Source organism: Mustela putorius, unplaced genomic scaffold (assembly GCF_011764305.1).
Source record: "Mustela putorius furo isolate JIRA1106 unplaced genomic scaffold, ASM1176430v1.1 tig00003853_pilon_pilon_pilon, whole genome shotgun sequence".
In the NCBI taxonomy this organism is placed as follows: Eukaryota; Metazoa; Chordata; class Mammalia; order Carnivora; family Mustelidae; genus Mustela; species Mustela putorius.
In genome coordinates this window covers 14,622,635-14,645,156 of record NW_025422005.1, presented here as the reverse complement: position 1 = coordinate 14,645,156, position 22,522 = coordinate 14,622,635, and the positions used below count along the sequence as shown (strand labels likewise).

Here is a 22,522-nt window from a genome sequence, read left to right as displayed (position 1 = left end):
GCCGGGGCGCGAGCAGGCGGGGGCGGTGCCAGAGCCCCTTGCGGCCACTGATTGGGCCACACGCCTAACCGGAGCGGCTCCGCGGGCGCCGATTGGCCGGCCAGGGCTGGGCGCCGCCGCCAGGTGATACGGGCTGCTGGTTCCCGCGGCCACGTGGGGGGCGCGCGGGCGGGGGGCGCCGGGGGGCGGACGGCGGAGACGCGCAGGGAGCGCCGGGGGTGCTGCGCGGAGCTGCGGCGGCGGGACTCGAGACGCGGCGGGCGCGGTGAGTGCGCGCGGGGCAGCGGGGCTGGGGCTGGCGGATCGCCGGGAGCGGGGCTCGGTACCCTCGGCGCGGAGGTGGGAGGAAGTCTCGGATGGGGAGGAGCATCTCGGCCGCTTCCCTCCATCACCGCCACCGCCACGGTCGCCGTCCATCACCTCCGCGGTCACCTCCCCTGTCCCTCCGCCAGCGTCCTGCCTCACTCGCCCCTCGGGCGGTCCGGGGAGTTTCTCTGCCCTGGGCCGGGGACTGTCAGCCCAAAGCCCTGGCCGCACTCCACAGGCGCGACGATGATAGCAGGACAAATGACCCACGCGGGGGAGCGCCCCCACTGAATCCTGAAAACAGCACTTTCCGCTCCAAGTCGTCTGCTCGGAGAGGCCATCCTCGACCACCCTGTATTAATAGCACCCCCCCCCCCCCACATACATCATATATCCTCCTCACCCTACTGTATTTTTCTCCAAATCACTTAAGCCCCGCAGAAATGTTGTTTTCCAGTACGTTGCCCCAGCCCTGCTTGGGCGCTCCCCAAGGGCTGGGACTCTGTTTCGTTCACCCGGCACATAGCTGGCACTTGGAATATTGTCAGAAGGAGCAGATAAATGTACCACCCCAGGAGGGAGCTGCTGTTACTATCCCCACTTTACAGGTGAGGAAATAAACGGAGGCTGAGAGGACTTGCGGACCTCACAATCCATGATGCTGATCTTGAGCTCTGGCTGCTTGGGTGGCCTAGGGCAGAAGGAGTGTGTGTGTTGGGGGTGGGGGGGAGGCTCTTCTGTGAGGCTTAGCCAAAGGTGGTGGAGGTGAGGCAGCTGTCAGAGAGGCTCTGGCAGCCCCAGACCATCTGGGCAGGAGGCAGTCAGACTGAGAAAGCAGCTGTTTTGCTGGTAAGATCAGCCCCCAGCCCCTGAGGTGTTTGGGGCAGCTGGATAGACTGGGACTCGCCAGGATCCCATGATGGATGCCCTGCTTACTTGGGAGAGGAGTCTAAGCAGAAGGACACTGCCATGGCCTAGGGCAAAAGCTCCCAGAGACCCAGGTTTGCTTCCCAGCTCTCCCTTATGCTGTGTGACTGTGGGCAAGTGGCTTCACCCCTTTGAGCGCCCCTTTGCTAAGCCCAGGGTCCAGGCTGAGTGGTCTCCCAGGATGCTATAAAGCGCCCCCCCCAACCCCATGACTCAACTCAGCCATGGTGCAGTGCAGTAGAGGGCTTCTGTCCTTGACCCTGGAGGCAAGTCAACCCATCCAGTACCCTGTCTCTAAGCAGAACCACCTGGAAATTCTCATAGGAACAAAAGAAGAGCCCTGGTCTCATTCTGAAGGTGTCCTTCTAGAATGGTGGTGGCCCAGCCAGGTTCCTATGTAAAACCTTGGAAAAACCAGTGTGCTCCAAAGAGATAAGTGTGTGTTTGTGCCCAAAATGAGTAAGCAGGTCTGTTTCTGGGGTTGGGGTGAGCCTGGTACCCTTCCTCGTTTGGGTACCCTCAAATTCAGGCCTGGGGGTGACATGCACTGGGAGGGAGAGAGGAAGAGAGAAACTTCCAGTTTCCTGGGGGAAGGATCAGGTGAAGGGGTGCTCCCCACCCCCACTATCTGGACCCTGGAGTGTCCCCAGGAAAGCTGCCTTTCTGTATCTGGAAGGAGGAGGTGGTTCGCAGCCCTAGACACAGCTGTCTCGCCATGTGTGAGTGTGAACGTGAGTGTGCCTGAGGGCCCATGTGGCTCTTTGCTGTCTTACACCCTTAGTGTCTGAGGGGCTGTGTCAGCACCGGCAGGATGGGAAAGGTGCTCATCTCTCCTCCCCACATCCCTCCTTTATTTATTATTTTGTCTTTGCTTCTCTGTTCCCACGTGTGCTGACTGCCTTTCAGACTCTCCTCTCTCCCTCTCTCCCTTCTGCCCCACTTGGGGTTTGGGTTTTGACTCCACCTGTGTGGGTCTAGGGCACCCCAGGCCATACTGTGATAATGACAAAAGGCGAGTTCGCTGGAAGCGCCTTGCGACAGCAGCCACACAGCCTTTGTGCCTGTTACGCATCTAACTTGGTTGTATTTAAACATCAAATGGACCAAAAAACGCAAGATAAATTTAAAAAACCATAAAATGGACAATAGGTGATGGACGTGATGTGAAAAAATGATCAGGATCAAACAGTGGAGGGTGCGAGGCCGGGAAAGCAGGGAGAGGGTCCAGGAGGGAGGAACCAGGACAGCGTCCACGGGACCGTGCAGCCTTTATTTCTGGCTCTCCTAGCATGGCCGCTCATGGAAAGTGAAGTAAGGGGTTGCTCCCAGAATGTCGTGGGCGGCGGCTGCCGCCCCCACCCGGGCTGAGCCTGGGGCTAAAGGTCTGGGCAGAGAAAGAGAGGTTCCTGGGCTCCTGGCACTGAGAGCGTCTGTAGGAGGGTGGGTTGAGCACACCCGGGACACACCCATTTCCTGCCCAGCGCCCTAATACCTGCTCTCTCCTGGAGGAATCCTGGTTCCCAGGCAGGCCTCGCCCTCTGCCTCACTCTCCTTGCCTGGGAGGTCTTCCTGTCTTTCCGTGCAAGGAGGGCCCTGAAAGTGGTCAGACCTCGCTGCCCTCCCAAGCTCCCTCCTGAACAGCAGACTTTGGGGTCCCCCCACCCTCCATGTACCTGTTAAGCGTTCCTCCAGGCCACGCTGGGGTCATGCTGGGTGCCTGCTCCTCCATTCAGTTCTGGAGTCCTGACTCGATTCCAGGTTTTGGGGATGCAGACATGGAGGCTCAGAGAGGTAGGGCTGTTTGCCTGAAGTCACACAGCATTTGGACCCAGATTTCTCTGATCCTAAGTGCAGTGATTGGAAGCAGTCTGGTGAGCAGCCAGGCAGGATGGGAGACGGAGGTGGGGTCTGAGTTGGCCCCAGCAAGGACTGAGGGAACTGAGTCATGAGGCCACCCAGACAGAGGCCATCAGCCACTCTTTCTCAAGATGCCTTGATTCCGTGTTCATTGTGCACTAGCTGCGGTCATGAGCTCTAAATGGGGAGTGAGCGCTCTCCCTGTACTTGAGGGTGGTCTAGTAAGGGAGGTTTCCTTCTCTCCTCCACTAGTGGATTTGGGAAAGGGGCCCCACGAAAGACCAAAACCTGGGCTGGGTTGGGGGGTAGGGCTCCTTCAGTCAGGCTGGCCGAATGAGGCAGGGCCTGTGTAGCACGTCGCTAGCCTCAGGAGCTCAGGCCACCAAGCTCATGGGCCATTCCCATAGGTCACAGAACTCCTGGCCTAGAGCCTTCTATGGCTCCCCACTGCCCACAGGGCACAGCTTCAGTTGCCTTGGGGAGTAACATTAAAGGCCAATCCCAATCTGGCTCTGGCCCACTCTTCTGGTAAGGTCTAGCCAAGGGGTCAGCTGCTTTCTTCCCTGTGCCTCTGCACAGTGGCTGCTGCACAGTGGCTGCTGTCACATTTCCTCCTCTCGGGTGCTACTTTCCCAGGCATTGCCCCTTCCCTGGCACTTTATACAGGCTTGTTCCATGGCCTGCACCCCTACTTCCACCCTGGAGGCAGGCCAAGGCCAGAGCACAGAGGTGGCCTGCCCCATCCCTACCTTAAGCTCCTCCCCCAGAGCTCTCCCCTCCTTGAAGCCTTCCTCACTGCAGCAACCCCCAGCCTGCATTTCCCCGCCTCCTCTCTCCTCTGTCACCATCTAGCATGTTCCATATCTTACTGATTGATCCGTTCAGTGACTGTCTTCCACACAAGCCTGTTGGCTCCCCGAGGGCAGGAGGGAGTCTGTCATCTTATTCTGGGCCGTGTATTCCCTGTGTTCCCAGTGCCCTGGACAGTGTCTGGCACACGGCAAGGGCCCAGCAAGGATCTCCAGGGGCAGGGAGCTCCCCGGCCTCTGAGCGGGAGTTCCTGGGAGTCATCCTTTCTCCCCTGCCCTTTGCAGCCTTTTCTCCCGTGGAGCTGGAAGCTGGGGACCCTGGGGGCCATGCAGAGGGCCGGGGCAGGGGGCCGGAGGGCCTCTGACTGCGGCCCTGTGCCTCACCGGCCCAGGTGCATCACCAAGTTCGCCCAGGTGGGTGGGGCCGCCCCACGGGGTGCGCTCTCGTGGGCCGGAGCTGAGTGCAGGTCCTGGGGCGTGGGGAGGAGCTATGCCTGTCTTGCCCAGCGGACCCGGACTCTAGAATGCATGTGGGCACAGATGAGGAGATGGGGCCTCAGAGGGGCAGAGGGGCGTGACCAAGGCCACCTGCTGGGAAGGCTGCAGGGCCTGCTAGACTCCGAGTCCAGTGCTCTGTCCCTGTCCCCAGCTTAGCCGGCAGAGCAGTGTGTGTTTGGTGGCGGGGCGGGGGGAAGAGTCTGGAGGATGCGGTCAGGAGCCCTGGTCCTGACTGCTTGGCTTCCTTCCCGCCCTCACCACATCCCCAAGCAGTACGTGGGCTCCTTCCCCGTGGATGACCTGGACACCCAGGAGAGCGTGTGGCTCGTGCAGCAACAGCTGTGGGCACTGAAGGTAGGGAGCCAGGACGGGCATGTGCCTGTCTCTGTCCCTGTCCCTAGCAGGGTTCACAGCCTGGGAGGGTCAGGCTGGAATGGCCCCTGCGGCCATCTTACCCAACCCCCCAATCGTAGAGATGGGGTGGGGGAGGCCCGGGGGGGGGAGCAAGACCAAAGTCATTCTGAGAAGTGGGCCCAGAGACGACCACACCCAGGCTCCTGAAGCTGTGTCCCTTAAAGCCCGGGACCGCTTCCCTTGGGCAATCGTGACCTGCCTCCCATGGGTGGAGGCCACAGTGGAGATGTGGGGGATGGTCATAGCGTGGCCCGCTAAGACCCTGGCTCGGGGGCGATCTGCCAGGCCCCATCCGCCCCTCCGCAGCTTCTGGGGAGTCCACTCTCCAGGGCCCAGTCCCTTGGCAGCGGGGGAGGAGTTGACGGAGTAGCCTGGTGGGCCTGGTCCTGAGGCAGGGCAGGGCCTGGAAGGTAACGCCCGGCCCCGACCAACTCTCTCCCACCTAGGATTGTCCCCGACGCCGGGCTGTCATCCTGAAATTCAGCCTTCAGGGCCTCAAGATCTACAGCGGGGAGGGCGAGGTAGGAGCCTGCGTGGGGGCAGCGAGGACTGGACGGGACCACTGTCCTCCTCCCTGAGAAAGCCCCCGGCCCTGCACCAGCCCTCGAGCGTCCCTGCCTCCCCAGCCTGCTCTGGGCCTTTGAACGTCCCTGGCAAAGGTTTCTCACCCCCGGCCCTGCCCTCCAAAAGCTCCAGGTGCTACCTCCTGGCCTGAGTGTCAAGATTGTCACCTCTCTGCCGGCTGCGGGCCTCTGGGGGGATCTGCCCAAGGTTGGCCAGCGGCCAGCCTCAGGCCGGAGGCCCGTCGGGAGTGCCTGCCTGATCGCGGGTCCTTCTCGTCCTGGGGCAAGCCAGTGTGTGTTGAACACTAACCTTGTGTCGCACTGTGTACCCCACAACCCCGGGGCCGGTCTCCTAAGATGGGTGCGAACCGTGTCCCAGAGCTGTGCGTCCCAGAACTGAGGCTTTGCGGTCAGGTCCTGGGCACTTGCACGAGATCTCACTGGCCCCCGCCCGCAACCCCATCAGAGGGGGCACCGTCCCCACTTAGTAAGTGTCACGTGGGCTCAAAGGGCTGTGCTTACCTGATCAAGTCACCCAGAGAGTGGCGGTTTCCGACTCCAGACACCAGACATGCACCCCAGGGCGCCGGCCACTGCCTCTTTCCATGCCTCCGCAGGCAGTGAGCGCTTTGCCACTTGGATTCATAGCATGGGTGGGTGGGGGCGGGGACGATCCCAGCCAGCAGGTTGGCAGTAGGGAGCACAGGACCGAGGGCATGTGAAGGCTGAGCGTTCCCATCTGAAGCAGGGTTTGGGCAGGCCTGGGAGGAGGGAGGAGTTCTTCCCCCAGGGGCTGGGGGTGGGGGGGTTGGGTTAGGCTGGGCTCTGAGGCCGGAGACCAGGCCCCAGAGGCCAGCCAGCAGGCGTGTGGGACCCACAGGGCGGGCACCCCCTGGGCCAGCAGCTAGAGGCCACGTGGGGCTGACGGAGCCCGTCCTGCCCGCTCCTCCCCAGGTGCTCCTGATGGCTCACGCCCTGCGGCGCATCCTCTACTCCACCTGGTGCCCGGCTGACTGCCAGTTCGCCTTCATGGCCCGAAACCCCCAGAGCCCGGCCAACAAGCTCTTCTGCCACCTCTTCGTGGGCAACCAGCCTGGAGAGGTACCTGGGGCCCAGGGCAGGGGAGCCACCACCAAGGCTGGGTTTGGGGATGTGCCGTGCATCAGCATGGGCTCCAGGCATCTAGGCCTCGGGGGGCTCAGCTAAGCTGGCCAGAGTCCCCTCCAGGCAGCCACTCCTTCCCGCACTGGCTCCTTCTGTGTCTCTGCCCACTGAGGACCCCACAAAAGCAGGTTAGTGGCCTCAGCATTCCCCAGGGCCTGGACATGGGGATCAGGCCATGTGCTTAGAAATTGGATAGTCACTCTGCCAGGCTTTTGCTCATGCTCTTAGCCTGGAATTCCCTTCCCCTTCTGGCAAATTCCAGCTTGCCCTTTAAGGCCAGCCTATGTGTCTAAAGCCTACCTTGAGTCCTCTACCTTGAGTCCTCTGGACCACTCTTCCTTCTGAGGTCTCAGAACGTGAACCACACTGTCATTGGTCTGTCCCTAATCACAGACGATGGAATTCTTTGACAGTAGAAACTGGGGCCAGGTCTTGAACTGCTCTGGTGCATGGCCCTGTGGGGCTAGTGGGTGAATGGGTGGATCCCAGAAGCCAAAGCCAGCACGGCCACCATGATCAGCAGAGACTTGGCAGATGACTATGTGGCCAGCAGGGGCTGGGCTTGGTGCCAGCTAGCAACATTTGCCGTCAGCCCTGTATTTCAAGCTCTTGTGTGGGCTCCTGGAAGGACAGGGGGCTGAGACACTGCCCTTGACCTTCCGGAGCTCACAGCTCCAATATTTTGGGGCTGGGCAATGTATGTGGGGCGTAGAACGTACTGGCCCCAGAGCGGTAGGCTTATGCTGGTGGCTCTCTGTGCTCTACTTCACTGAAAGAGCACAGGAAAGTGGGGATGGGGAGTCCCCCGTCTGTCTGCCCAGATTCACACAGCGGCCCCTAAGTGGCAGAGCTGGGACTGGAGCCCAGGCTGTGGGATTGGAGGGCCTGGGCTCGTAGCTGATCCTCTAAAAGGAAATGGACATGGGGTGGGGTAGTCAAGCTAGGGGCGGGCGTGCATTTAGCCTGTGTATTCCCAGCTCCAAGTGTGACGTCTGGAACAAAGCGGGGCTCAGGATCTGTTCAATGAACAAAGGAAGCTGCTGGGGGGAACTGCATGGTGGTGAAGTTTTGAGGGATGAGTGGGAGTTTTCCCAGGAAGGATGGGGCAGAGAATCCCAAGCCGAGGGCTGCACGCGCTAATAGCGAGTGGGTTGCCATCTAAGGAGTCCCCCAGGGGCCCCGTCCCACCTGAGCCAGCCTCTTCCTCCTCCGCAGGTCCAGATCCTGCACCTGCTGCTCTGCCGCTCCTTCCAGCTCGCTTACCTCCTGCAGCACCCTGAGCAGCGCGCACAGCCTGAGCCCTGCCTGGGGTCTGCAGGGGACATAGCCCCGAAGCAGCTGTCCAGCCCTGGGGGCCCCCCTGGCCTAGTACGGGAACCATTCGGCCGTGGTCAGCTCTCACAGAATGTGCACGCGCTGGTCTCCTTCCGGCGGCTGCCAGCAGAGGGGCCCATGGGCAGTGGGGTACGCAGCACCCCAGCTGTGGGGCGGGCAGTGGACGAGGGAATTGGATGAGGGTTTGGGGGTCATGGGAGGGGAATGCAGCACAGCAGCAGCATGGGGCTCTGCCTGACTGGGCCGGGGCCTGAGTCGGCCTGCCCCTGTGGGCCCCTCTCGGTGCCTTAGAAGGAGCTGCCGGAGTCCGAAGGCCGAGGCGGGGCCCGCCATGCCCGCCTGGGGAATCCTTACTGCTCGCCCACGCTGGTACGCAAGAAGGCCATTCGCAGCAAGGTGATCCGCTCTGGGGCCTACCGCGGCTGCACCTACGAGACCCAGCTGCAGCTGTCCGCTCGGGAGGCCTGTGAGTCCCCGGGGCTCGCCTGCCGTGTGGGTGCGGGGGCGCAGGCCCGGGTGCGTCCTTGTGAATCAGAGGGCTCGGCCTATGTGTGCATCGGCCTGTGTGCACGTGAGTGTGCAGCCAGGTGTGCACACCTGGGGGCTTGCGCAGGTGATCAGACAGCTGTGGGTGTGCTTCAGCTGGTGAGCCGGTGGGTGCGTGTGGGCTGTGCCCGTGGGTGGACCTCTCTGCGCGGGGGAGACTTGGTGAGGAGATGAGCATAGCAGGGATGGGGTTGGTAGCTGTGGGGCGGCTTCTCCCTCTCTCTGACCCCTCGGTGGTCTCCACAGTTCCTGCCGCGTGGGAGGCGTGGCCCCGGGGGCCTGGTGGCCCCTCGTGTCTGGTGGAGAGCGAGGGGAGCCTGACGGAGAACATCTGGGCCTTTGCTGGCATCTCCAGGTACGGGGGGTGCCTGACCCGGCTGGTGCGCACGCAGCCCCTTGGGCTGGGCAGAGGAATGGATCCTGGGTTGCCCAGGGGCCCTGAGGTGTGCCACCTTCCTGGACAGAGACAGAGCCGTCCTGGCCTTGGTGGGCCCGGGCCAGGGGCTTCCCCCACTGGACCTGTTTTCTCAAATGTGAAATGGGGATAATCGCAGGCCTGTGGAGAGGATCAAATGGGGTCACTCAAGGAAAGCTCTCAGCACCTCGCCTGTCACAGGGCAGCTGCTTCCTAACCGCCACCTCTGCAAAACTCTCCAGGGTGGGTCTTGCAGCGGTCAGCAGTCAAGGGCCCCTTAGCGCCTCTTAGGAAGGAAGCTTCCCTTGGCAGAGGGGTCAGATGATGCCCTCAACCCCGGGGAGCGACGTGAGGCTGGAGTCCTGCCCTCAGCCTCTCCCCGCTGCCCTTCCAGGCCCAGCGCCCTCGCCCTGCTGCGGAGAGACGTGCTTGGGGCCTTCCTGCTGTGGCCCGAGCCCGGCACCAGTGGCCAGTGGTGCCTGTCGGTGCGGACACAGTGTGGTGTGGTCCCCCACCAGGTCTTCCGGAACCACTTGGGCCGCTACTGCGTGGAGGTGAGCAAGCAAGCAGCCTGCTCCGCCCTTGCCACTGGGCCCAGCCTGGGGCCCCGCCCCCCGAAAGCCCCGCCCCTACAAGTCCCACCCTTTATAACGTGAGCTGGGGGGGGCACGTGCCTCATCATGGTACCCCATTGGTTCTCTCTGGCCACACCCCTTATTTAACTAACTCTCCATCTAGTTTGTCATTGGTCCAGCTGGCCCCACCCTCAGGCCTCCAGAGGGGCTTTTTTTTGTTTTTTTAAAAGATTTTATTTAATTATTTGATAGAGACAGAGCAAGCACAAGCAAGGGGATCTGCAGAGAGAGAGGAAGAAAGAGGCTCCCCACTGAGCGAGGAGCGAACCCTGGGCTTGATCCCAGGACCCTGAAATCATGATCTGAGCCCAAGGCAGACCCTTAACTGTGGGAGCCACCCAGGTGCCCTCAGAGTCTTGGGCCCTGGTCATGCTTCCCATTTCTATAGGAATCCTGGCTCTTAAAAGTGGCTTTCCCACGCTCTAGCCCGTCTTTTAGTGGAGCTGGAAACTGACTCAGAGAGGGGCAGACACTGGCCTAACCTCACCCAGCCTCTGGGCTTCCAGGTCTGGAGTCTTGGTCTGGAGTCTTGGTCTTGAGTCACAGGTTTCCAGGGGCTGGATGTGCGCACTTGTTACAAGATAAATGGCTCAGTCCCGTCCAGGCTGGCGAGACAGAAAGAGAGGAGACAGTGTCTGGCTCTGCCATAGGCAAGATGGTGACCTCTCTGAGGTCAAATTTCCTCCCTTCTGAAGTAGGGCAGGATCCCTTGTGAGGGGATGGGGGGTGCCCAGAGCAGAGCTGTGGGGGAAGGGAAGCTGGAGCTTCAGCCCTTTCCGCCTTAGCACCTGCCGGCCGAGTTTGCCAGCCTGGAGGCCCTGCTGGAGCACCACGCTGGGACGGAGCGCAGCCTCTTCTGCTCCCTTGACATGGGCCGCCTGAACCCTGGCTACGAAGAGCAGGACTGCGGGTCCGAGGGCAGGCCCCCCCGGACACTGCGGCCCCTTAGCCATGCCAAGTCCGAGGCAGAGCTGCAGGGCCTGGGCTAGGAGGCGAGCCCCCGGCCCTACCTCACCCTGGCTCCTGGGCCTCACCAGGCCGCCCTGCCCCTCTGCTGCCCTGCTGGTCACCAGTTCCACCCGCCGACTCTGCCCCTCGGACCAGTCTTCCATCACGTCACCGCCTGTGGTAGGGGGGAGCCCTGACACTGGGGATCGCTGGTGGCTTCTCACGAGACATGTGGCCCGCGGAGATTGTAGGCGGGGCAGGCGGAGCTCCAGGCTTTCCAGTCACCTGCTGGGTGACTTCGGATGCTTGTCTCTGGGCTTCACTTTACTGCTGGGAGGGGAACTTTCTGAGGGGGCAGGAAGGTTTGTTCATGAGGGATGTGGTCCTCTCCCAAAGAGGCCAGCCCTCGGGGCCCTGACCGGGAGTCTCCAGACAGTACCTGACTGAGGCGGCGGGCACATGAGGGAGAGGTGACTGGGGAGGCTGGAGTGAGTCCTCAGACCTGGGAGTGAGCCACCCTTTCCAGGAGAGAAACGGAGAGCGCTCGGAGGAGCTGACAGGCCTGGCAGCTGGGCCCAGCTGCACCCGCCGGCAGAGCACAGCCTGTGTCTCACAGCATCTGACAGCGAGGGAGTCTTCCATTGAATTCTGTGAATTCCATTCTTAGGAATGAAGCTTAGGAGGGCATGGAAAGGCAGGATGGACGAAGAGCTGCGCACCCTCCCCCACGCTCGCACACATGCGGACACCTGCTCTAGAAGGGATGTGAGCCAACAGCGCAAAGAAACTCTGTGATGCTTAGAAAGGCTGGATTGTCGCCAATCAAATCCACAGGGTTGTGATTCCTGCCCCCACACCCTCAGGACCACTGGGACACACACCCCTACACACACACACACACACAGGCTCATTTCCTTTGTGCATTTGACCAGGAGGGGCCCGCAGTGAGCCGCAGGTGTGCAGGGTGACCAGGGTCCTATTCAGCTCATCCTGCGGGCTGGTCTGGGTTTGGGGGTTGCCTGGGAAGCCACCTGATTCTGGCCCACTCCCCACAACGGGGTGCTGGCCATGGTTATCAGGGGCCGCCTCACCAGGCCTGCCGTACTGGGGTTGGACTCAGAGCGGAACCACCCAAAGGTGGAACTGATTTGGGTCCTGCCAGAGGGGCCTGGGCCTCGCGGGGTGGGTGGGGTAACAGGGAAATGACTTGGGCCTAACGTAGTGGCCCTGCAGTGAGTGACAGGTACCCAGCGCCTTTACAACAAGTAAGCTCGAAAGATGGACACATGTACCGAATTACTTAGGGAACAGGTTCACTTTGGAGGAACTTCTATTCCTGAGGCAGAGGCCAAGTCACGAATCTGGGGGCTGCCCTCTCCCACATCTGGGAGTGGGATGTGACAGTTCTATGCCTTGAAAATGATGATTTCTGACTCCTGGGAGGAAGAGGGCGGCCCTGATGGAAGAGAAAGAAGGGAGGCTCCTCTGGAGGTCAGGCCTTGGCTTCCCAGCTGACAACCTCCTGCCTAGGGAATGGGCTGGGCTGGGGACCATGTCATTCATCACAAGGGATAGCAGGGGTAGGAGGTTCCTCACTGGAACCACAACACTGAGTTTACACTGAATGGGAGGGGGAACTGGGGCTCAATTTATAGCCATCTCCACCAGAACCCATGGTCTCTCGTGGGAGGCCTGGTTTCACATTTCCCTGGCAAAGAGAGGGGTTTGCCGACACGGGGTGTCCTGGGGTGCTGGAATTACAGCACCGGAGACATGTGTTTATGACCTGGCGACGGGCCTGGCCTGGGGCCAAAGCCTACCTCTGTGAGAGATGGGTATCATTGAGCATATCCTCCGTGTGGACAAGGTATCAAGAATGTTCTCAAAGCACTTTAACATTCCTTCACACAGTACTCATCGCGTGGTATGCATAGGGCAAGGGTTTTGACCCACGTGTGCAGATGCTTCAATGTCTTAACCATAGATCAGTTTTCTCTTTGTTCCAACTGGCACCATCTGGGTAACCCGCTCTCCTTACTGTGTGCACTTGAAACAAATAAAATGCATTTCTTCCGATTGTCTAGCACAGACTTTTCCTTTGAAAGTCAGGGTCTTTGTCCAGTTTGCCTATCTTGGTTTGCCAACCGTAACTTTAGCTGGTGCTGGGTGGTGAACCAGAGGGATCCTGTCCTCAGGGGCTCAGGATGTCCTGAAGGAATAGCATAGGTGGATTAATTCAAATCCTGTCTCTTCTGTTAAAATCCTCAGTGGGTACTTCCTGCAGGGAAATGACAGTTGCCATTCTGGCTGGAGGGACTTTGGCTGAGCCGTGGGATTTTGGCCCGGTAACCTCTCCAGCCAAAAAAGACTTCGGTTCTCAAAAATGGTTTTGTTTTTTAACCTTAGTCTTAGAAAAAATGAGGGCAGCATTAGAAGGAAGATTTGCTCTGTCGGAGGCAGCCCTCCCCTGAATCAGTAGAGGGGTATGGATAAAAGGCAGCAAGGTCCCTGTCGCCTTTCTCAGTAGGCCTCTAACTACCGCGTGAAGGCCTGCCTCCTGCATCTCTCCCCGTTCTAGCTGAGCAACCTCGGGCAGATTGCTTAACCTCTCTGAACTGGGCAGTGGGGATTAGAGGAGAGAGCTGACGCTCCAGCGAAGCGATCTGCCCCGGCCAGCCAACAGCTAGACTCCTGCGCGACTCTCCCAGGGGCTGGGTGCTGAGAACGCGCAGACCCCCACCCCCACCCCCCGGGAGCCGTCGGCTGTGACGCCACAGGCGTTGCCGGGCAACCGCGAACGCCGCGGCGGCGCGCGTGCCCGCGGGCGGCTGGGGCGGCTCCGGGGTTCCGGTCGTGCGGCGGCGCCTGCAGCGCGGATCCCCCACTGCCTCCTCCCCGGACCGGGGCTCAGGGACGGGCGAGCCCGGGCGCGGGAGGAGGCGGCGGTCCCTGCTCCGGTCCTGCGACCCCACCGCCGCGCCCCTTCTCTTCTCGGGGCGCTCCGCGGGGAGTCCCGGCCCCCGGCGGCGGGCGCGGCCCCGCCCCCGCCGCGCGGCCCCGCCCCCCTTGCCCGGCGCTGGCCCCGCCCCCTGACCCCGGCGGTCCTGAGTCCTGGCCGCACCGCCCACGTCGGGCCGCGCCGGGGGGACCCCCGCCGAGGCGCCATGGCCTCGGAGTCCGTGAAGGTGGTGGTGCGCTGCCGCCCCATGAACCAGCGGGAGCGGGAGCTGAACTGCCAGCTCGTGGTGACGGTGGACTCCGCGCGCGGCCAGTGCTTCATCCAGAACCCGGGCGCCGCCGACGAGCCGCCCAAGCAGTTCACCTTCGACGGCGCCTACTACATGGACCACTTCACGGAGCAGATCTACAACGAGATCGCCTACCCGCTGGTGGAGGTGAGGGCGCCCGGGGGGCCGCCGCCCAGGGGGCCTGAAGGGACAGCGCTGTTCCCGAGCTGGGCTGGGACGCCCCTCTGGAGGAAGTAGGTGGACACCAACAGGTCGGGCTGAAGTCTTTTGTCTAGGTAGGAGACAGCTGGAACCCACCTACAACGTCCAGGTTCCGGTGTCCACTGTCTGCAAGGCCAGAGCTGGCCCTCGCCCCCACCCCTCCCAGCCCCCTGCCCCCAAGAGCTCCAGCCTCCAGGACGGCCTGCCCTCCACCATCAGCTGAGGACCCGAGGACTTCTCCAAACGCTCAAGCCTCTTCCCCCAGCCTCCTCCTCCTCTTTCCGGGCTGTAGCCTCCACTTTCTCCCCTCAGCACCCAGAATCGTGGCTCATCCTCTGTTGGACAAAGATCTCTGCTTCCCTCCTTTCTGCCTTTGTCTGGGAGGAACGGAAACCGTTTCCCTTTGGTCTAACCCGTCATCCTCTTCTTCTCAGCAGTTGAGGAACAAAGAGGCAACACCAGTTTGTCACCCTTCATAGGGCTTTTGCTTTCCGGAGCACTCACACTAGGTCGCTTGCACATTTCACAGATGGGGTGACTGAGGCCCAGGAGAGGGAAACTTGCCCAAGCTTCCAGCAGAGGAGTGGCTGGAGCTACGCCTCATGTCTTCTGGCCACGGGCTTTTCCCAAGGCATCTCCCCAGCCGTTCAGCGAGTCGTTAGTGAAGTGAGATGTCACAGGTTGTCACAGGTTGTCCCACTTTGGGAAATGGTGCTTACATCCTCCCTCGCTTGAAGCGTCAGCGTCCCAAGGCATATTCAGGTACCCGAGACTCTGGAGGGTCCTGCAGTGAAGAAACTGATTTGACTTCCTAAACCCAGCGTTTCTAGAATGTGCAGTAGAACCTTTGTTGTTTTCGCTAGCAGGCCAATTAAATCCTTCAGAGCACCTCCTTCGACTGCCCCACTTCTCGACCAAGGCTCAAAGCTCTCCCTTGAGAGCACTGAAGTGTTCTGAAGCCCAGAACTCCCCAGTGGTCAGGGCCCTATGGAAATGATGCCCGGGAGATGAGGGCAGCTCTCCGTAGGTTGTGGTCCCAGACGCTGGGGATGGCTAGGCTGTCCTCCTGCACTGGCAGGCTGTCGCACTCCTAGGCTGGAAGGGACCTGAGGGGTTGTGTCTGGTGTGCCCCCTCTCCCCATTGAGTCCTTGAATGTCCACCCAGTGGCAGAAGTTCATTCTTCCCAAAGCAGCCCCTTTCCCCTTTGCTTTTTGGCTCCCAGAAGACTGTTTTTCGTGGTGAGTCAGAGTTAGTGTCCCTGAAGCTTTTAGCCACCTGTCCTGGCCCTGTCTCTGAGGCCCTACAGACCTCCTCTGCTCCCTTTTCCAGGGTTGGCCCCTTAGAGATTTAGATTCCGAGACTGAGACCCTTGGCCTTGCTTGTGGGTCCCTGTCTCATCCTGGAAGTACTCCCCTGAGCACTTCCTCAGGAAACCCCAGCCCCAGGTAGGAGACACTAGGGATGGTGTTTCTATCACATCTCCCCTCTGGCTCTCCCTCTTCTCCTGAGTTCCCCCACTTCTTGGGATTCTGTGCCAGACACCTGCCTCTGGACATCCCCCAGAGCCTTAAATTCAACATGACAGAAACTCGTTTTCATTCATTCACCCATTCAGCTAAAAAGTAGCAGCTCCTTACCAGGCCGGTCCTCGGCTTGGGGAGCACAGCCCTGAAAGGCATGGCCTCTGCCCTCGGTGAGCTCATGGTCATGGGGAGGAGCAGCTAAGCTAATACACCAATTCCAGCCCCCTGCTCACAGTCCAGGGTTGTAATACTCCAATGATGAGGAAGCCTGGGGCATGTTGACAGCTGGAGAACCTGGGCTTGGAGGGTATAGGAAGGGAGGGGAAGTCTGGGAGGGCTTCCTGAAAGTGGTGAGGTTTAAACTGAGACCTGAAGAAAGAGAGGGGTAAGCCAGGTAGGAAGGTGGAGGCAGGGGCCTTCCAGGTGGAGGCCTGCATTTGACTCTGGGGACAAGTATAGAGCTGGAGTCCTCCTTCTTGGTGGGGGAAACTTCTGAGGTCTGGAGTATCGCAGAATGAGGTAGGGGCGGTTTTGATACCCAGCACAGTGCCTGGTCCTGTACTCCATCCTGCTGCCTCCCATTAAATGGGCAGCACACCCAGCACAGCTCAGGTGACTCTGAGCCAGGAGCAGCTGTGCCATTAGGGCCAGGGGGCTGTGGGTCTGCCCGGCGGGGCTCTGAGCCCACTTCAGGCTCTCCTGAGGCTTGTGCCATCTCCATGGGGCCTCCCATCCAGGCCCTTGACTTTGGGTCCCTATTGCACAAAGCCCCCAGCACTTCTGACGGCCCCTTCCTGCCCTTTTCTTTCCTGCTTCTCCGGGCCTCAAATCTAGTCCCTATTCCTGATCTTCTCTGTCCCTGGGTGATCTCTTTGGCTTTCCTGGGTGCTGCCCACCCTAAACCCCCCACTTTCGCCTCCTCACCCCATTCTCTCCTGAGCTGCTCACCTCCACACCTGGCCTGCCACCTGGCCAACGGTCTCTTTCCCAGCCAGTGACTTTGCCATCTGCCCCTTCTCCTGGCTTCACACCCATGGCCTTGGAGTTGCCCCTGATGAGCCATCCCCAGCCCACCCACAGGCCGGGTACCATGACTTCTACCATGCCCAGACATCAGCGCAGTAGAAGCCATGGGATTCTGTTCCCAGATGGGACATTCAGTGGTGTCCTTGGGAAGGGACAGAAGGGGGACATAAGGCAATTTAGGACAGATACTCTTAAAAACATTTTTTTTAAAGAGTTATTTATTTCAGAGAGAGAGGGAGAGAGAGAGAGAAAACCCAAGTGGGGCGAGGGGCAAAAGGAGAGGGAGAGAGGCAGCTCCATCCCCAGACCCTAAGATCACGACCTGAGCTGAAATCAGGAGTCACACGTTTGACCAACCGAGCCACCCAAGCGCCCCTGGACAGATGCTTTTAATTTCGGTTGCAGTAGTTACATGTTTAATGTAAGGGGAGGAAAGTACTCAGCACATCCAGCCTGTAATGCACTTTCATGGGAATTACTGCCAAGGGTGACAGCAAGTTAAAAAGAGTCCATTAGTCATTGATTTCCTGCAAGTCTGCTGGTTGGTTCGAGAGCAGGGAGACCTGTGGACCCTGGGGTGGAGGAACGAGGGGCCACAGTCAGGACCTGTTCCTCAGGCAAGCTTGTCCCTTGCAGCTCTGGAGGTATCACTTGATGGGTGAAAACTTTTTGAAATCCTATGTTTTGCCTTAAAAATGCACGTAAAATTGTTTTCTACCTCGCTGTGGAATGATACCCTGTTCTGTAGAACTTTCTGCAGGGGTGGAAACGTTCTGTCTCGAGCTGCCACCGGCCATCGACGGCAGGTGAGCACCTGAACAGAGGCTAGTGCTACTGAAGGACTGAATTTTAATTTTGTTTAAAGTCAAGTTAAATTTAAATAACTATGGGGCACCTGGGTGGCTCAGTGGGTTAAAGCCTCTGCCTTCCGCTCATGTCATGATCCCAGGGTCCTGGGATCAAGTCCCACATCGGGCTCTCTGCTGGGTGGGGAGCCTGCTTCCTCCTCTCTCTCTGCCTGCCTCTCTGCCTACTTGTGATCTCTGTCTGTCAAATAAATAAATAAATAAAATCTTTAAAAAAAATTTAAATAACTACATGTGGCTAGTGGCCGCCCCATTGAAGAGCCCAGTTCTGGAGCAAGGATCTCCAGTACAAATGTAACATGAGCCACATGCTTAATTTAAATGTTCTAGAAGCACATTTTATTTTGTTAAGATATTTGTTGTTTTATATATATGATTTGTGAGAGGTGTGACTTTTTAATTTTTAATTAAAAAAATTTTTTAATTTTAGATTTTTATTTTTTAAAGGTTTTGTTTATTTACTTGAGAGAGAGAGTGAGAGCACAAGCAGAGGGAGAGGGGAGAGAAGTAGGCTTCCTGCTTAGCAGCGAGCCCGATATGAGGCTCGATCCCAGGACCCCTTATGATCTGAGCCTAAACCGAGAGTCCCACGCTCAACCAACTGAACATTTTATTTTAAGATTTTTTTTTTTTTTTTAATTTGACAGACAGTGATCACCAGTAGGCAGAGAGGCAGGCGGAGTTGGGGGCAGGGAAACAGGCTTCCTGCTGAGCAGAGAGCTGGATGCGATGCGGGGCTCTATCCCAAGACCCTGGGATCATGACTGAGCTGAAGGCAAAGGCTTTAACCCACTGAGCCACCCAGGTGCCCCCCAACTGAGCATTTTAAAAAGGGAAAGGAAACAAAATGAAATTAGCTTTAATAATAAATTCTATTTAACCCAGTATACCCAAAATTTTATTTGAAGAAAACACGCTGATGAATGTTGTCCTCATACAATGACAGTGGGACATTTCCCAGTCTTTCTTCATGCAGTCTTTGAACTCAGCCATGTTTTACACTGTAGCATGTTTCCATGCAGATGCTCGGGTGTCAACAGTTAAGATGAAATGAAACCAAAAATAAAGTGATGCTTAATGGAAGAACATTTCCTACTGCTTCAGTTAAATGTACATGAACTAAATCAAATCAAAGAAATTCAGTTTCTCAGTCCCACTGAGCCCATTTCTAGCATGGCTGCTGGCTACCCTACCCGCCAGTGAAGCCATCTCTGTTTTCGTGTAGAACATCTTCTCTGGGTTTGGGTGACGCAGATACTCTGGGCCCAGCACCGTGTTGATCCCGGGGCTGCAGGTGTCCCCGGCTCTGAGGTTTCCAGCAGGTGACTGGTCTGCCCTGCCCCCCCCACCCCTGCGGGGGGCTGTCCCTTCCTGCAGCTCCCCCCACCTCTGATGAGGTGCAGGAACCCACATGTTCAGGGCTTCCTTGGACAAAGCAGAGGTGCTTGTCCAGTTCTGCCCATAAAAATGAGGCCTAGGCCTCCGAGAAGCCGTGAATCGTGACTTGGGGTCTCCTCCAGCAGCAGTCGCTGGGGATCCCAGGCCCCATGGTGGTCCACAGGATGGGTCTTGGCAATGTTGCTGGGCGAAGATGCCAGGTGGGCCCTTGGGACCTGGGAGCAGCTGTCCTGTGCTGACACAGGCTCCCCCCTCCCCCATGCTGAGTTCTAGAATCCATGAGCTCATGAGCTCTTCGAGGGCAGGGACTGGGGTTGCGCCTTGTTCATCACCATGTCCCCAGCTAGAGCGTGGTGCCTGCGCCTACGGAATGAATAAACGCGTCGGTGAATGAAGACCGACTTCAGTGCTGCTCTGGCTTCCTTCCTGTCTTCGCCCCCCTCCTCCCGCTCCACCTGCCCTCCGCCAATGCCCGCTCTGAGCTCCCATCCGCCTGGAAAGCCATCCTCTTCCTGAACTTCCTGAACCCTGAGCCCCCTTGCAGCCCCCCCTCTTCCGCCTGCCCCCGCCCCCCGAGGCTCTGGCTCCTTGCCCGCTCCCCGGACACCGCCGCTTGCCTGGTATGAAGGTCACTTGCGTGTGTCAGGCTCCCCACCAGGAGGTGAGCTCCTTGGGGGCAGAGCGGGACTGAGTCGTCTCTGCACTGCCTGCTGGCTGGGTGCCATCGTGAGACCCGGGGAGGGGCCCCGAGTCCCGCGGGGCCCGGCCAGCTGAGCACCGGGCTTGTGGTCCCCCCACGCAGGGTGTCACCGAGGGCTACAATGGCACCATCTTTGCCTATGGTCAGACGGGCAGCGGGAAGTCCTTCACCATGCAGGGCCTGCCGGACCCACCTTCCCAGAGAGGCATCATCCCCAGGGCCTTCGAGCACGTTTTCGAGAGTGTCCAGGTAGGGCCCTCGTGGCGGGAAGGGGCAGGGCTGGCGCTCAGGGCTGGGGGCTCCCCACACGTTCCGGCGAGGGGTCCTGGAGCACCGGGGCCCCACAGCAAGGACTCTAAGCACATCGGAGACTGCCGTGAGCAGAGGCAGGCTCCGGTTTCTGAACGGGGGATGGGAGAAGAACTTCACATTGAGAAAATTCTGCCTCCCAGTTCCGTGTTTTTCTCCTGCCATTTTTGGACTTTAACGTTTTACTTGCTGTCCCACGTGGACCCGATGACCCAGAGTGCCGGCCTGAGACGGGGTTGTGACAGTTAATGAAGCAGTTGCTACTGACCAAGCCTAGTGGGAAGCCCTTTGCGTCATGATCTCACCGAACCCCCACCCTTGCCCAGGAGATCTCCATTGTCCCCATTTTCGACATAGGGAAGCCCAGACTTAACCCCCCCCCCTTCTATGCAGGGCAAGACTTGGGGATCCCAGTGTCTGGGCTGCAGGTGAGGACTGCCTTGGTGGCCAGTCCTGGCCACGAGCAGAGATCCTTGCTTCGGAGAGATGGCAGAGGGGGATCTGCGACCCTGGTCAGCCGCGGAGCCTACCGTACCTGCTCCCAGGACTCATTTTGTGCCCTCCCTCCATGCCCGGGAACCTTAGCAACAAGGAAGGATCAGACCAAAGCCAGTGCTTGGTCCTTACCTTGGCCTCAATTTCTCTACCTGAATAATGGGGAGGCCTCTCCAATTTCCTTTCCTATGAGGCAGTGGAGAGGGCATTCGACAGTAGCAGTATGAGGATTAAGCAAGTCAGAGGAGCCCAGGGGCCCACGGGGCTGGAGTGGAGCGGCGGGCAGCTGGCCAGGCAGGCAGGCAGGGCTAGGCTGTCGCACCTCTCTGGCCGCGATGTCCTTTTATTAGGTCCTGGCTGGAGAGGGTGTAGGGGGCTGGGTCAGTGTTGGCAGTAGGCACTCAGGTGTCTCGGCTGTCCCTGTCCACAACCTGGCAGTGTGCAGAGAATACCAAGTTCCTGGTCCGGGCCTCCTACCTGGAGATCTACAACGAAGATGTCCGTGACCTGCTGGGGACAGACACCAAGCAGAAGCTAGAGGTGGGTGTGAACACGGCCCGGGGCAGGGAGGGGCCGAGGGAGGGGAGAGGCTGGCATCAGTGCTCCCTCAGAAGCATGTGGAAGGTATCCTGGAGCCACAGGCACTGGTTCAGATGAGAGTGGGGACTTTGGAACTTGAATTTTGGAGGATTCTCAGAGTCCCTGGTAGAGGAGAGGCGCCCACAGGCCTACCCCCGACCCCACAGTAGAGGACTGGACCTTACCTGGGGTCAGGCCCCCTAAATCTGGTGAAGTAGATGGAGTTTTGTGGTAGATTTCATTTGAAAAATAGGTTCCACTTCTAAAAAAAATTACTTAAAAATCTCGAAGGGGGGCACCTGGGTGGCTCAGTGGGTTAAGCCGCTGCCTTCGGCTCGGGTCATGATCTCAGGGTCCTGGGATTGAGTCCCGCATCAGGCTCTCTGCTCAGCGGGGAGCCTGCTTCTTCCCTCTCTCTCTGCCTGCCTCTCCATCTACTTGTGATTTCTGTCAAATAAATAAATTAGAAAAATCTTAAAAAAAAAAAATCTCGAAGGGCCCCAAAAGCTAGAAAGAAGGTGATAATGATTATTGTTTATTGAGTTCTCTTTGCTGCTGCTCGAGGCACACGACCCTGTCGCTAGTCACAGTGGTCCCGTTGGGTAGCTGCTATCCCCAGTCTCCCCGTGGGGGAAGGGGCGCTTAGACAGCTTAACTCACTTGCCTATGTGTGTGGCCAAAACTGGACTTGAACTTGGGTCTGTCTGACTTCAAGGTCGTGACTCCAAGCATCACATTTCACGGTTGTTTGTGGCCTCAGATTCTGGGACTTTGTTTTCCTTTGCAAGGTGTCTGGTGTGGGGCACCCCAGGGCCAGTGACATGACCCTTACAAAGCGAGCACCAAAGAGGGCAGAGAGCGTGAGCCCTTCGCAGAGCCCAGCGCACAGAAGGCCTTCAACAGGTGGCTCTGAGGGGGTGACACATGATAGGCAGAATTTGGCTGACCCTTTGGGGAGCCCAGGGAGGTCAAGTGACTTGCTGGGGCCCGACAGCCAGTTGGTGGCAAGGCTGGACCCAGGTCTTGGCCTGAGTGGGAGGCCTGGATTATGCGTCCTCTCTGGGACTCTTTAAATGCTGGGGCGGCGGGGTCGGGCCCAAGGGGGAGAGGCCAGCGCAGGGGGTGGGGGTGGAGAGGAGGCTGAACCAGTTCTGTAGCCAGACTGCAGGGGAGTACCCCTGACTCCCACGCTTCTTATCTGACCAAGCAACCAGGGGACTTCCCAAGAGGCCCACCTCCTGCAGAGTCAGAACGCCCAAGCTGGGGACGCATCACCCCTAGGAGCTTGCCATGGAGATTCCTATTTTATGGATGAAAGGGTGTGAGAAAGAGTAGGTGACGTGCCTGAGGTTAGGAAGCCAGAGTCAGGGTTGGACATTTGCTTTCTTTTTTTAAAAAAATTAATTAATTAATTAATTAATGAGAATGAGAGTCAGATTGCGAGCAAGAAGGGAGGGGCAGAGAGGGAGGGGGAGGAGAGGGTTAGAGTCCCAGGCAGACTCTGCGCTGAGCACAGAGCCCAGCTCCGGGCTTGATCTCAGGACCCTGAGATCCTGGGATTGTGACCTGAGCCGAAACCAAGAGTCCGGATGCTTAACCATCAACAGACTGAGCCACCCTGGCAACCCCTGGGGTTGGACATTTTCTGTGATGAGCTGCTTAAGTCTCCCCAGGGTCCATCCCTTGACAGAACCAGGTGAGGGGCTGCTGCTGATGCCTCCCTGTCCTCCTGAACCCCGGTGACCCCCAGACTGGACAG

At 58.9% G+C, this 22,522-nt stretch overlaps 2 protein-coding genes across 7 annotated transcripts in view; both read left to right on the top strand.

Annotated features, from left to right (window-relative positions):
* Window positions 1-186: 186 nt before the first annotated feature.
* Window positions 187-12,497, top strand: SH2D5 (SH2 domain containing 5). 2 transcript variants are annotated; one of them, XM_045063877.1, is made up of 10 exons: window positions 187-265; window positions 4,185-4,313; window positions 4,671-4,751; window positions 5,258-5,332; window positions 6,329-6,475; window positions 7,754-8,002; window positions 8,165-8,339; window positions 8,666-8,774; window positions 9,229-9,388; window positions 10,255-12,497. In XM_045063877.1, the coding sequence occupies exons 2-10, from the start codon at window positions 4,227-4,229 to the stop codon at window positions 10,456-10,458; spliced, it is 1,287 nt and encodes a 428-aa protein (XP_044919812.1). In that variant the 5' UTR covers window positions 187-265; window positions 4,185-4,226; the 3' UTR covers window positions 10,459-12,497. The 2 variants fall into 2 exon arrangements, with proteins under 2 accessions (XP_044919812.1, XP_044919811.1); XM_045063876.1 differs by lacking the exon at window positions 187-265 and adding an exon at window positions 1,008-1,155.
* A 748-nt stretch (window positions 12,498-13,245) lies between these two features.
* The window catches only part of KIF17 (kinesin family member 17), a 40,765-nt gene continuing 31,488 nt past the window's right edge, over window positions 13,246-22,522 (top strand). For 4 of the 5 annotated variants that reach the window (XM_045063873.1, XM_045063871.1, XM_045063872.1 and 1 more), the window contains exons 1-3: window positions 13,246-13,812; window positions 19,483-19,629; window positions 20,623-20,724. In XM_045063873.1, coding sequence (XP_044919808.1) covers window positions 13,582-13,812; window positions 19,483-19,629; window positions 20,623-20,724 — 480 coding nt within the window. In that variant the 5' untranslated portion in view covers window positions 13,246-13,581. Of the gene's footprint in view, window positions 13,813-19,257; window positions 19,342-19,482; window positions 19,630-20,622; window positions 20,725-22,522 lie in introns of those variants that run through there. The other variant, XM_045063874.1, reaches the window with a different exon arrangement.

Excerpts from the sequence above, each read along its gene's own strand:
- SH2D5 (XM_045063877.1), top strand. The coding sequence starts at position 4,227 with ATGCAGAGGGCCGGGGCAGGGGGCCGGAGGGCCTCTGACTGCGGCCCT. Across the intron at positions 4,752-5,257 it reads AACAGCTGTGGGCACTGAAG|GATTGTCCCCGACGCCGGGC; the intron begins GTAGGGAGCCAG and ends TCTCCCACCTAG. Across the intron at positions 8,003-8,164 it reads AGGGGCCCATGGGCAGTGGG|AAGGAGCTGCCGGAGTCCGA; the intron begins GTACGCAGCACC and ends TCGGTGCCTTAG.